The 12,373-nt window shown below is 45.3% G+C and overlaps 1 protein-coding gene across 16 annotated transcripts in view; it reads left to right on the top strand.

The window, feature by feature from the left end:
• LOC111849445 (kinesin-like protein KIF1A) overlaps positions 1 to 12,103 on the top strand; it is a 53,032-nt gene extending 40,929 nt beyond the window's left edge. For 7 of the 16 annotated variants that reach the window (XM_072704530.1, XM_072704528.1, XM_072704529.1 and 4 more), the window contains 12 exons: positions 2,764 to 2,787; positions 3,554 to 3,668; positions 3,749 to 3,882; positions 4,001 to 4,062; positions 4,149 to 4,294; positions 4,599 to 4,793; positions 4,880 to 4,963; positions 5,348 to 5,466; positions 5,585 to 5,728; positions 6,410 to 6,602; positions 7,880 to 7,998; positions 8,273 to 12,103. In XM_072704530.1, coding sequence (XP_072560631.1) covers positions 2,764 to 2,787; positions 3,554 to 3,668; positions 3,749 to 3,882; positions 4,001 to 4,062; positions 4,149 to 4,294; positions 4,599 to 4,793; positions 4,880 to 4,963; positions 5,348 to 5,466; positions 5,585 to 5,728; positions 6,410 to 6,602; positions 7,880 to 7,998; positions 8,273 to 8,315 — 1,378 coding nt within the window. In that variant the 3' untranslated portion in view covers positions 8,316 to 12,103. The remainder of the gene's footprint in view (positions 1 to 2,763; positions 2,788 to 3,553; positions 3,669 to 3,748; positions 3,883 to 4,000; positions 4,063 to 4,148; positions 4,295 to 4,598; positions 4,794 to 4,879; positions 4,964 to 5,347; positions 5,467 to 5,584; positions 5,729 to 6,409; positions 6,603 to 7,879; positions 7,999 to 8,272) is intronic. The other 9 variants (XM_072704536.1, XM_072704525.1, XM_072704539.1 and 6 more) reach the window with 3 other exon arrangements.
• Positions 12,104 to 12,373: the final 270 nt, after the last annotated feature.

Raw genomic sequence — 12,373 nt, 5'->3', positions numbered from 1 at the left:
GATTTGAATTGATAAATTCATTCAGGATATGTGATATGAAGCCATGTGATGTTCTTTAGCTGTGTCACTGTGTAAAAATCTAAAGAATTATATTAATTATAGGAATCAATATTATTAATTATTAATATTAATGCTAACTAGGGCTGCATGAAATCACATTACTATCAAAAGTTAATAATCGGTATAAATTTGGCGTATCATTATGTTTAATTCACCACCAGTTCAGTGCTTATCATTTACATGATATACCAAAACAGTAGCATTTGGCGTGCTCTGCTAACCAAATTTAATAAACATAAGGATATGCTGAATTTATACAAATTACTAGTATAGGTGCCATAATACGGCTGTCATGAATGGTTTAGGTGTACTACTAATCTGCTAAACAAATTGTGGGCATAACTAAAGGCCCGTAAGTACCGAAAAGGCAGCATCCAGACAAATGTTTACGGCTGTCATCCAAAGCCCCAGTGATTATTGCACATTCGCCACCTAATCGCAATTATATCACGATGTGGTATCGTGCAGAAAGGGATGCCATTACCCCCCCCCCCCCCCCCCCACACACACACACACACACACATTAGTTAAACAGCTGCCCCCTCCCAAGGTCCAACCACTCTGTCCCCAAGGCCTCCATCACTTTCCGGCCTCACCCCTCCCTCGCTGGTGACCGGCTGATGTAGTCTCGCCGCATGCAGACACTGATTGGCCACTAGCGATGACAGTGTCACGGCGTCTAACCAGAAGGATGTGAGAGCGTGATGCCCGCTCGGACCTGTGCCATGGCAGGCGGCCAGTTCTATGCCACGTTCGCCCTCTTAGTTCACTAACAGACTGTCATTTTGTGTCTTTACAGACAGGTTCTTGATTTGGATTTGCCTAGGTATTATTTTCATCTCCATGCCTTTGGTTCTGATGTCATTTCCTCTTGCCGGTCTTTGGGGTCCCTTGGTGCCATAACTCGTCATTACTCCCCCCTTTCTTGCTTGGCCTCACCCTTGTACCTTAGTTTTAAGCCCCCTATTAGCTTTTCACCTTCAATGTATCACGGGACTGTTTTTACCACAGTAGCTTGGGATGCCTGTGTATGTTTGCTTTGTACGATGTGTGTCACCGCTGGGGAGGAACCTTTGGTCACCTGACTTGCATGATGTGCTTGGCCTTCTCACACTGAAGGTCTGGCTGGCTTTTTCTGCAGGAGGCCTGTGTGTTTCCTAACTAGCTGTGGTTCACTTAGACTTGAAAGGCAGATCTGACTATGAGCACCCAAGTAGAGAGTATTTATCCTAAAATATCCAAAGCTTTGTGGACATACAGCATTTCATCTAAAACTGTAGCCCTTTAAATCTCACCGAAATGATGGATTATGTCAAATATGGCTAAGTCAACTGGGCATTTAAGTCACTTATATAGTATGTGTACAAAGTATACAGAGTTTCACCTTCACTTTCTTGATTAGGCTGTTTCTTGTAGGCGTCCGGCCTCGTTAAGCTCCTCTAGCTGACCTTCTCATTCGATCACGGAGAAGCAGCAGCTGGAGCTGGGAATGAATTTGTACTAAAAATGTAAATGTAAATATATTCCAGATGGCATCTGTCATTCATCTGACCGTGGGGCATATTGGAATACAGTCAAATTCATATTCATGTGAGGTGCAGAGCATCAGTAGGCTAGCATGTGGTTATTTTCAGAGAAACAGTAGGGATTCGCGCTGAGAGGAGATCAGTCATGAAAAAGCCCATCTTTGCTGTACGACCATTAATCACCAAAAATTTACTACATTATATATTCGCAATCTTATTTTCTGGAGCAAAGAAGAAAAAATGTTGTGTAGTTTACCACAGTCAACATTTGGTGGGAATCTCAGATATCATAAATCCTCAAAACATTACTTCCAATATATCCCTCACAGAATACTGTCCATCACTTCCTTGGCAACGGAACACAGTGTTAATTACTTAAGAAGCGCAAAGATCATTTCAGTTTATTTAATCTGCTTAACCGGATGTAATAACTTAATGTCTTGATTCCATTAACATAAGTGCACATTCACCAAGTGGATGTTCACCATTATTCTGGTAGTGGTGCTTCTATGCTGTCACTCAGAGTAACGTCAAGGTCAGAAAAAGCTGTAGATCAGAAGAGCAGATGATGAATACAGAACGTACAGGGATCTCTGAGCTTTGGGAGGCTTTCACAGAGCTGTGAGCTGTGAGGGTGCCCCATGTTTCACTGCCAGAAGCTGATGGTGAATGCCTGAAGCCAGGTTCTTCCAGGGCGATGCTTGGTCTCCTGGTCACCTTATCACCCATCATGGTGATTATTACCAAAGTCCAACTTGTTGCCTTCTTAGACCAGGAAGATCCTGACTAAATGTTTAAAGATGTCGCATTTCAGAAACGGCGTGTCAGGTGTGGGATATTTTTTACGAGGTGTAAGGGTGACATGGGAGAAGAATGGGGGGGACCACTTCATGTTGAGCAGTGGTTGTCAATCTTGTTCCTGGAGGTCCCCATGCCAGAATCCCAATCCACACTGCGTTCAAACTAGCACAGCCATTACTAGCCTATTAAGCACCATCTGAGTCTGATTAAGGTGGGGTTGAAACATTCTGGCAGGGGGTCCTGCGGGAACAGGACTGAGTAGCGCTGATGTAGAGCTACACAGGGAAAGTGTACATGCTGTAGGACTATATCCACAGCCAAACGTACCTCCTGACTCTCAGCTTTGACTCTTATGCTGATTCCTTCTCTCCCACAGCATCTCGTTGGGAATTGACCATAGGTATCTGTCACTATTGTCCTTCCTTCCCTTCCACATCTCTCTTCAGTCGCTCCCCTCGTCCTCCTGTTTGTGCGGCAGCGCTCTCTTTCCCGTTTTGTTCTTTGCCAGTAGAGTCATCCAGTAGAAGGCAAATTGCATGTGGCTGCTGGCTTCCACAACTCTGGCTCCAGTTTTCATGTTATCTGTTGTCACAACTTCATGTTGTTCATGAAAATTGAGCCACGATGCAGCTTTAAAGTTCCTGAAATTGATTGACGGGTCTTTGATTAAGATTCCGGGCAATTTCGTCCGGTAATTAAGGTTTAGTAATTAAATTTCATTAGGGTGTGTTTAGGCAAGTGAATACTAAATGTCTAAATTCCTGGTGAAATTGGTGTCTCTGACGCGTGCAGCAGTTTTGTTGCCGACGGTCATAATTGGAGCAAACGGCCATTTCACATCCTCATAACGAAGTGCATTGTTTCTGTTAAACATTGAATTTGGTTTTATTTGTTCATCTAACGAATGTTTGCATCATGTGAGAAAATGTGGCCAGATTCAATGTGGCAACACAGACATACTCTAAGACCATAATATCTTAATATCTATCTTTAATTTTTTATCCCATAATGTCAGTGACATTCTTCACTCTAACACCGGCGTCGCAACGAATCGCGTGACGCCGGGCCCTAAGCATGTGCCATGGACCTGACTGGGGGTCGACTGGCGAGGCAGCGTTGCCACGGTGATGCATCCATAACGAGCTTCTCCTTGCAATGTTCTGCAGGACCTTCTACCACTTTGAGGCAGCCTGGGACAGTTCCATGCACAACTCCTTGCTGCTGAACCGCGTCACTCCTTACGGGGAGAAAATATACATGACCCTCTCTGCTTACCTTGAGGTGACTCACGCGCCGGACGTCAGGGGAAAGCTGTCCGGACAGCTATTGGCTAACATTGCGATTGTCATTCCCCAATCCAGATGGAGAACTGCACTCAGCCGACAGTGGTAACCAAAGATTTCTGCATGGTATATTACTCCCGAGATGCTAAACTTCCTTCTTCTCGGTCGATCCGCAACCTCTTTGGTAGTGGCGGCCTGAAGGCATCCGAGAGGTGAGCTGCAGCCGTTCCAGTCTCCATTATCTGCTGGTTGCGTGCAAATACATGATTTGTGGGTTTTATGCCTGAAACCAGTAACTGAGCACCTGTCTCCTGTCATTCATGCCTCTAGCAACCGTGTCACAGGAGTGTACGAGCTCAGCCTGTGCCACCTGGCAGATGCCGGCAGCCCAGGTGATAACCTCCATGCCATCTGTGGCACAGTCCGTCTGGCAAGCGGTGCGACGTCTCGTGCCTCACCAGCTGCGTCTCTCCCCCAGGCATGCAGAGGAGGCGCAGGAGGGTCCTCGACACATCGGTGGCTTACGTCCGCGGGGAGGAGAACCTGGCCGGCTGGCGGCCTCGCAGCGACAGCCTCATCCTGGACCATCAGTGGGAGCTGGAGAAGCTCAGCCTGCTGCAGGAGGTTATTATTGTTAGCGTTACACTCTGTATACTGTAATGTCAGTGTATGCAGGTGCAGGGGCATATACAGGGGCGAGGCTGACAGCTGATTGGCCCCCTCCCCTGTCACTCAGCGATTCAAAACATATTATTGGCTAATGATAAGGTTAGCCCCTCTGAATGAATTGTGGCCCCTCTTAGAATCACCTCTGGTTGTCAAGGACGTTATTACATGTCAACACAGCTAAGGGCTCGTCCTTTGACTGCATAGCGGTGTTTATGTTTGCGTGTCTGGCGGATCACAGCAACGTGCGTCTGTGTTCCAGGTGGAGAAGACCCGGCACTACCTGCTCCTGAGGGAGAAGCTGGAGAGCAGCCTGATGCTGGGCCAAGACTCCCTGTCATCCTGCGGCAGTGATGACCTGAGCGACTCCTCTCAGTCCTCGGGCGACAGCAGCTTGTCCGGGCCCAGCTCGGTGCCCAGCGCCCCCAGCGAGAGGCAGCTGGAGCTGGCCGCCAAGGTAAGCGTGGGCTGGTGCTCCCTGGCCTGGTGATGGCGCCATCGTGGGCCGAGCCTTGACCTCTCTGTGCCGCCCTGTCCCCGCAGTGTCTGAAGCTGCTCACTCACACCTTCAACCGGGACTACAGCCACGTGTGCGTCAGCGCCAGTGAAAGCAAGGTGATACAACAGGTGCCGTTCAGCCAGTGTTTGGGCATCATCCTGTCAATGTTCAGTCATCAGTCAGATAATGTTCATGGAACGTTCTGCCAACATTTAGGCAGCGTTCAGTCATCATTCATCCAATGATTCAGCATTCAACATTCATGTTTGCTGAATCATGCTTTTATTTTCTCTTACATATATTAAAATTTATGCCTGATGATTTGATAGACCTTTACAGTCTTGTCAATGAATGTTTGTATTGTAGTCATCAGCCACGTCAGGCCATGGAAAGTTGGACTGCTTAAAATTTCTAGGAAATACTTGAACTAGACTGAAACGTGTTACTTATCGTGAGCTGCATGTGTCTGATGACGCGTCTGAAGCCTGACGGGATGCTTTTTGTATCTTCAGCTGTCTGAGATGTCGGTGACACTCCTGAGGGATTCCTCTGCCTCTGGCCTGAGCACTATGACGCCTTCCTCTACCTGCCCATCATTGGTCGATGGTCACTATGGCAATGCTGAGCCCAGGTCAGTCATTGATTATAGGACAAAGTGCAGTCGCGGGTCCACTTGGTGGAAGTGCACTAGTGTGGAGGTCATTCTGGTTGCAGTACTGATGCTGTCTGATCCTGTCTGTGTGCTCCAGAACCCCAGAACTGCACTCCCGCTCTCTCAGCCCTGAATTCGACCCACTCCTGGAGGGAGATCTGAAGAAATCCCCCAGTGGTGGACCGGAGGCCAAAACAAGAGTTCGCACATTCGTCCCTGACATCCAGGAGATCCGTGTTAGGTTGGGTGACTTTTTATTGTAATGATTTAGAGTAACATGTTCAACTGACAAAAGTGAATTGATGAGTATTTTAATTACATCGTATAAAAACCAGACAGTAAGGAGTTAATTAATCTGAGACAGGAATTCATTGCCAAATGAAATGAAAAATGAAACGGTCCTTTGTTTCACAAGAACCCAAAAATAGACTAAAAGTGAATGTTTTTTGTTGTATTCTTAAGCGAGGGATATAATGCAGTGAACATAATATAATGGTTACAAAGGAACTTCCCCTGAATTTTTCTAGTAAAGCCAAGTTTTTGTTTTCTGAATGAGATTCATAGAGATTGTTGGGGATTATTGGCTCATACCAAGGCCTTAGGTGTTTCTCAATATACATACTTTAACCGTACTTGCGTTCTCATGTACCCGCTTTACATCATCTTCCATCGCCCAAGACCAGGTCCAATACTCAAGAACAGAAGTACAGAGGACAGTAAAAATCCCTGGGTGTCATTCTTGCCCCGCCCCAAATATCAAGGATACATCAGTTGCATCCTTGCCAAACGAGTCCAATCCCATGATTCATTGTGCCCCAAGTTCATTCTTGGGAGGCAAGCTAGCAAGATCGCTCTTGCCAAGACCACAAGTGTGCCCTTTTTCATTCTTGGTATTGAGAAACACCCCTTGTGTGATCCATAGCCCCATCGTATCCAAGAAGGGTTACCTGAACTTCCTGGAGCCCCACACGAACGGCTGGGTGAAGCGCTACGTTGTGGTACGCCGGCCTTATGTCTACATCTACAACACGGAGAAGGACACTGTGGAGAGGGCCATCCTTAACCTGTCCTCTGCACAAGTGGAGTACAGCGAGGACCAGCAGGCCATGCTGAAGGTAAGCTTGCCGAATATATACCTATCTCATCTGGAAACATCTCAACTATCCACATCCTACTACTGGCTTCCACCAGCTCTCCTTTTTGACTGTTTCAGTGAAGTAGCTTCCCTGGATATTACTGGATGTTCTGTTCTTCTCATTAGAATCCAGTAGAAACCCACCATTTCTTGGGTGATATTAAATTTCTACGGCTTTTCTGAAGTTATGTTCCAAGCAGTGTTTTTGTAGTTCAGATTCCGATTCCGATTTCAGGATAGTTTATTTTTCCCCAAATGGAAATTTTGTGTTGTAGTAGCAACTCCCATAACTGAGAGAAACACACAGACAGGAGGCATAAAGGTAAACGTAAGACAGCATTACTTATTCCAGAAATATATATGTACAAATATGTTAAATCTACTATACTACTATTATACTAACCTAGACTGAGATACACCTTTAGTGTATATCTCAGTCTATGAAATAGTGTATTTAATGTGCTAAATAATTGTGAATGTGCTTTGTGGAGAAGACTCCTAGCTGTTCCAACGCAGAGAGGAGTTGTTTATAGATGGTTGCTGTGGTGGGCAGGAAGGAGTTTCGCAGAGCTGAAAGAGTCTCTCCCTGTTGTCTGACCAGCAGGTTGTGTAGGGGGTGTGTGATATTGTCCATGATGCTGAGGAGCTCGTACAGCATTCTTCTCTCCACAGCCACCTGTAGGGGGAGCCCCAGAGCATTACCAGCACAGCGGCAGGCTTCCTAATCAGTCTGTTTGGCTTCTTAGAGTCGCTGGTTCTGATGCCTCTGCCCCATCAGATGGCTGCAAAGAAAATTGCGCTTCCTGTTGTCTCGATTATTCTGCGTTTAGTCACTCATTGGAAGTTTGGCCTAATTGGCTCCTTGACAGTGGAATGCTTGTTCGCAGTTCTCGCTTTCACATGAATGGCCCTTTGGACAAAAGTATCTGGCAAATAAATGCAGAGGACTTGAAAGGAGATGAGCAGCTAGGCCAAGTCTTTGGGGAGATTTAGCCATATTACCAGTTGGGTCAATGGGTCCCTTTATCAGTAGGAGAACAACTGGCATTAGTCAATGGCTGGACTCCAACCTTCCTGTCTGTCAGTGTAAAGAAGCTCATTGAACTTATGTGCTGAGATGGTAGTTTTGCTCTTTGCTGTCCAGACAAGAGATCCATTAGTTCCTCTGCTGCTGGTGTTAGGTCTTCTGCTTGTCGAGCTTCAACAAAGACCATAGTGCCTGTCTTATAAACTCAGACCACATGCCTTTTCTCGCAGACGGCCAATACGTTTGCTGTGTGCACCGAGCATCGTGGGATACTGCTTCAGGCCAGCAACGATAAAGAAATGCATGACTGGCTGTACGCGTTTAACCCCCTCCTCGCCGGATCCATCAGGTAATTAACCCGGCCCTGCATGAGAGGCTTGAATGGCAAAAGGTGATGGTGTTGCATTAATTATGGACTTTTACGGGCACTTGCACCTCACATTACAGTAGATGTTTTCTCTCCCGAGGGAATTTCAACCTACAACCTTTAACTTACGTACGAAGTTGCTATAACCCACTGGAGCTCGCGTGAGGAACATTTTTGCTACCGATGGCTGAAATTCGAGAGTCGCCTTTGGGTCACTGCAGCTCACTGAAATGTTTTTTCTTTGTCTTGTTTGCAGATCAAAACTTTCCAGAAGAAGATCTGGACAGATGAGGATGTAATGTGTCACTCTGCTTCATCAGCCCACAGCGAGTTTTCTCGAACAGATTGATAAAGACTAACCATGTATATAGATCACCTGACTTAACACCCATTACCATGCTATCTCAGCCCCCCCACCCTTCCCACATTCCCAAACCCCCCCCCCCCCACACCTATAAGCTGCCTGTACCCGCACATGCTCAGTTGATGATGGTCAAAACAAGACTGAATGCAAGGCCTCCATCTTTGCTGTGTATCTTGCTTCTGGCGCTGTCATTAATAGGCCAGTTATTTAAACATAGTTTACGGGGACTTCAAGGTCCTAGATTAAGGAAACTTCTGAGTCAGGGGAGCAAAGGATGTTGGTATGGAATGTGTCTTTTCCACTTGGAACTCGTGCAACAGCTCTTACACACTTTCTCATATAATGTATTGACAGAGAATGAGCCCCAATGTCTTTTCACCCCACAATAGTGCGTATGTTAATTTGATGAATTTAGGATTGTTTTTCCCCACCACCGGAACCTCAGCTACCTTAAGAGTGCATACAGAAGCGCTCCCTTCGTGAGAATGTATAACTTCATAGGTGCTTTTGTCAAGTCGAAGTCGGTAAACATCAAGTATTTCCGTGTTAATTTCCCAAGAGCCTCGGTAACCTGCGGCGACATGGGGTTAGACTTCGTACTTGACATCCAACAGAAACACTTGTGTTGCCTGGGAAACACTTGTGTTGTTTTGCCCAGCTCAACTCACTCAGGCAGAAGGATCAGTATCTTTTGACAAAACTGCTTTCGGGCTCGCTAGTATACAATAGTGTCTCATTACTCCGTTACCGATGATTGATGACACCAGTTAGCACCTCCGGTGATCCCGTTATGCTTTTTGGTAGCTTTTTTAAGACCTTTAAAATCAACACCCCCTGTCTTTATGTCGTGCATGAGTCTGGGCTCTCGTTTGTGTCGTCAGATTTTTATTTAACCGCATTAATTTATATAAGCATTTATTTATTTAGAAAGTTGTTTATATTTTTATTGATCTATGAAGCAGTTTCTGCATATAGCACTTTCTGTCACGACTTTCCGTAAGTTAACCAAAAAAGGGTAGGATAAGTGAAGATCATTTTGGCTGCTATGCTGAGTATATAAACTAAATTGTGCTAGTGTTTTCTGTTTCACAAAAATATGAGTCCATAGTCCGAAATAGTTTTAAAGCTCTTGGCTTTCTTTGACCCCGGATAAAACAGACATTACCGTTAATTTGTCTAAAGGCCCCCCCTCCGCCCAGGTAACTGTTACTGACAAATCACTGGCATTGTGTGGCGTTGCATCCTTTACTCTCCCCTTTCATGCACAAAATAAGATACAATGGAGGTATTTAGGTTGGTAAAAGTCCGTGAGTAAATGTGTACCTGCAAGTGAAATCTGTAGCGTAGCGCCAACCCTTTTGGTCATGCCATGAGCATTGCTTTTGGGACAACACACGTTCTGCTGGTGTGATCTCCACTGCTTGCCTGTCTTCTCTTTGATAGAGAAATATACACTTTTTTTTCTGTAAAATATAGTGTAGATGTAATGCACTGACTGTGCCTCTTTGGAGTCTTTGAGTTGCAAATGCAATTTTAGGGTATCTTAAAGTGACGTGTATAAATTACAAATCTAGACAGCTACTTACTGGTGTCACGCTAGGGACACATAAACTCATGTACTGTACTCAGCCTTGTTTTTACTTCTGAGAAAGGAGGGAGCCAGCTTTCACGGTTCCGAGTTTCCCACCTCACCTTAAACTCTTTGGCCTGTCCGTCTTGGTTTTCCATTTCAGTTTTTAATGCTTCGAAGAGTTTTTGTGTTGTCTTCCTCCTATAAAATCCAGCCGAATGTTCTTAGATCTGTTTTTTGTTGTTTTTTTTTTTGGAAAGCTTCCCAAAAAGATGCTGTCTACCAGAACCCACTAACAGTGTCTGTCCCTTTCATCATCTGACTACCCTGTCCAAACTACAACTTCTGGGCAGCAGAACTGGAAACTGCTTAATCTGAAGGTCTAGAAAAGCACTCCGGCTTTAAGAGAGAGAGTAATGACTGGTTAAGGGCATTGTCGTTCCCATCTTGTTGACTTTTGAGATCTCAGCAGGAAGCTCAGACAGTAATGTTGTGTATTTGGATATCCCAAGGGTCATACAAACATACATGCTGCATTCTACTGTGCAAACATGCCCTTGGCCAACCAACCATTGGCATGTTTTGAGGATTGCTACTTGTATGTTTCCATAGTGACACTGATGTCATCTGGTGCGAGTCATGTGGTCTTCCAGCAGCACTGGGTATTTGGACATGCCTTGGGCCAGCCAACCTACAGAGCATGTTAAGAGAGGTAACAGAAAGCATTGCACCATGGGATATCCAAGTCAGCATAACTGATATTAAGTCAGATGCGTGAAGTTTATCTAGACCTTTCCTGTGCAAAACTAGACATTCATTGATAAGATATGATTAAAAGACTTGGTGGGACATTTCTCTCAAAAGGATGAGGATTCATAAGTTTTTATTCACACTTTTGTATCATTTACAGTTGCTGGGAGACGGCGTGTTGCTAGGATAGGCCATTGATTTAGGGTTAGGTCTCAGTAGTTGGACCATCCTGTTAAGACCACTCATCTTTTTAAGCTCAAATTTGCCTGAACGTTTGTTTTTGCTTTGAAATATATGTACAGTAGTGTGCTGTGGGTATTTAAATGGTCACAAAAGCTCATTTAACGAACTGGTAGCATTCAAGTTGACTCCCTGTACTTATGTGAATAATGACATGGTGTGAGACCTGCAGTACTTAATACTTAATAAGTGGTTTTAGTTTGCAGGCTAGTACCCGCCCCGGTGTCGACCTACTACAGCGTGTGCGATGGCTTATGTCACGATTGTAATATTTAACGAGCTACACCTGTTGCACCGGTCAGGAACACTGGGATTCGGAGAAGCTCCCCAGAACGTCCTTCTACCCTCACATAGGGTACAACGACATGCCTCGTGTCTTTCCGGTCGTATATTTTTTTGGAGCTAACATTTGTGGCCTGATTTGGTTTGGGTGGGGGACTCCTCTCAGGCCGGTAGCACGAGGTGTGTCACGTGACAGAGTGCGGCCGCGCCCGTCGGACAGTCGACCCCCGCAGCTCAGCGCTTGTGGCCCATTTGATTTCAGGGGCTGCGACGGGCCCATTTGTGATCTGTGCTTTTTTCAACCAGCCGGGCAAGAAATAGTCCCTCAGACCAATCTGAGGTATTTTAGAGGGAAAACGTTTCGCTTTTTAGTTGGGCTCCCGCTCCGGCGGTGCCAGAGCCCCTCGGAGGTGGTGCCAAGCATGTTGGGCCTACGTAGACGCCACTCTCCATTCCTCTCCCCAACCCCCCTCCCACCCCGGTTTTTCCGGAAGCCTCCGCCTCAGTCCTAGTGCACCCCAGTAGATGTATCGACGCTGCACTTTTTAAAATCCCCTCTTCCTCCCCATCCCACACGTAGTTCTGTGCCTCCTTATACAAGCCTCTCTCAGAGGTTCCTTCCTCTCTTAACTCTGTAAACTAAATGCATCTTCATCATACTCCTATCATTTTTCTCATTTTTTTTATTTTGCTATGTATATAAACATGATTGCTGTGGACTGTGTATTATATCGCTCTAACCCGTTTCTACCATCCTGAATGGGCAGTAGTTTATTCCGTGTCTCAGACTATTTGAGTGTTGGAGTGTTGGAGTCTTCAGATGTTGTGTACACTTAACACATTGTCGGATATTAAATAAATGTGAAACTTATGCAACACCGCTCCAGTCTCCTGTGTCACAGCTGTGTGTCTCTGTTGTATTTTTTATTTTTTTTTGCACTTTAAGCTAAGAAATGCCATTGCTTGTGTGGGAGTCTTCTGAAGCCTATTGATGAAGTATGTGAGTTCGGATGTTTCTTAAGCACAGCAAATTTTGCATTGGCATGAGGTCAATAATCTTAGGGTCTTGAAAAGATAACGAACCTCTGATAATCAATAATAGACCAGCATAAAAAAAGATGTAGTATGTAGGCGCTATGTTTTTTCATAGC

The sequence above is a fragment of the Paramormyrops kingsleyae genome, chromosome 21 (genome assembly GCF_048594095.1).
Source record: "Paramormyrops kingsleyae isolate MSU_618 chromosome 21, PKINGS_0.4, whole genome shotgun sequence".
Classification (NCBI taxonomy): domain Eukaryota; kingdom Metazoa; phylum Chordata; class Actinopteri; order Osteoglossiformes; family Mormyridae; genus Paramormyrops; species Paramormyrops kingsleyae.
Note: the sequence above shows the minus strand (reverse complement) of the source record. Positions and strands in the feature narration are given on the sequence as shown.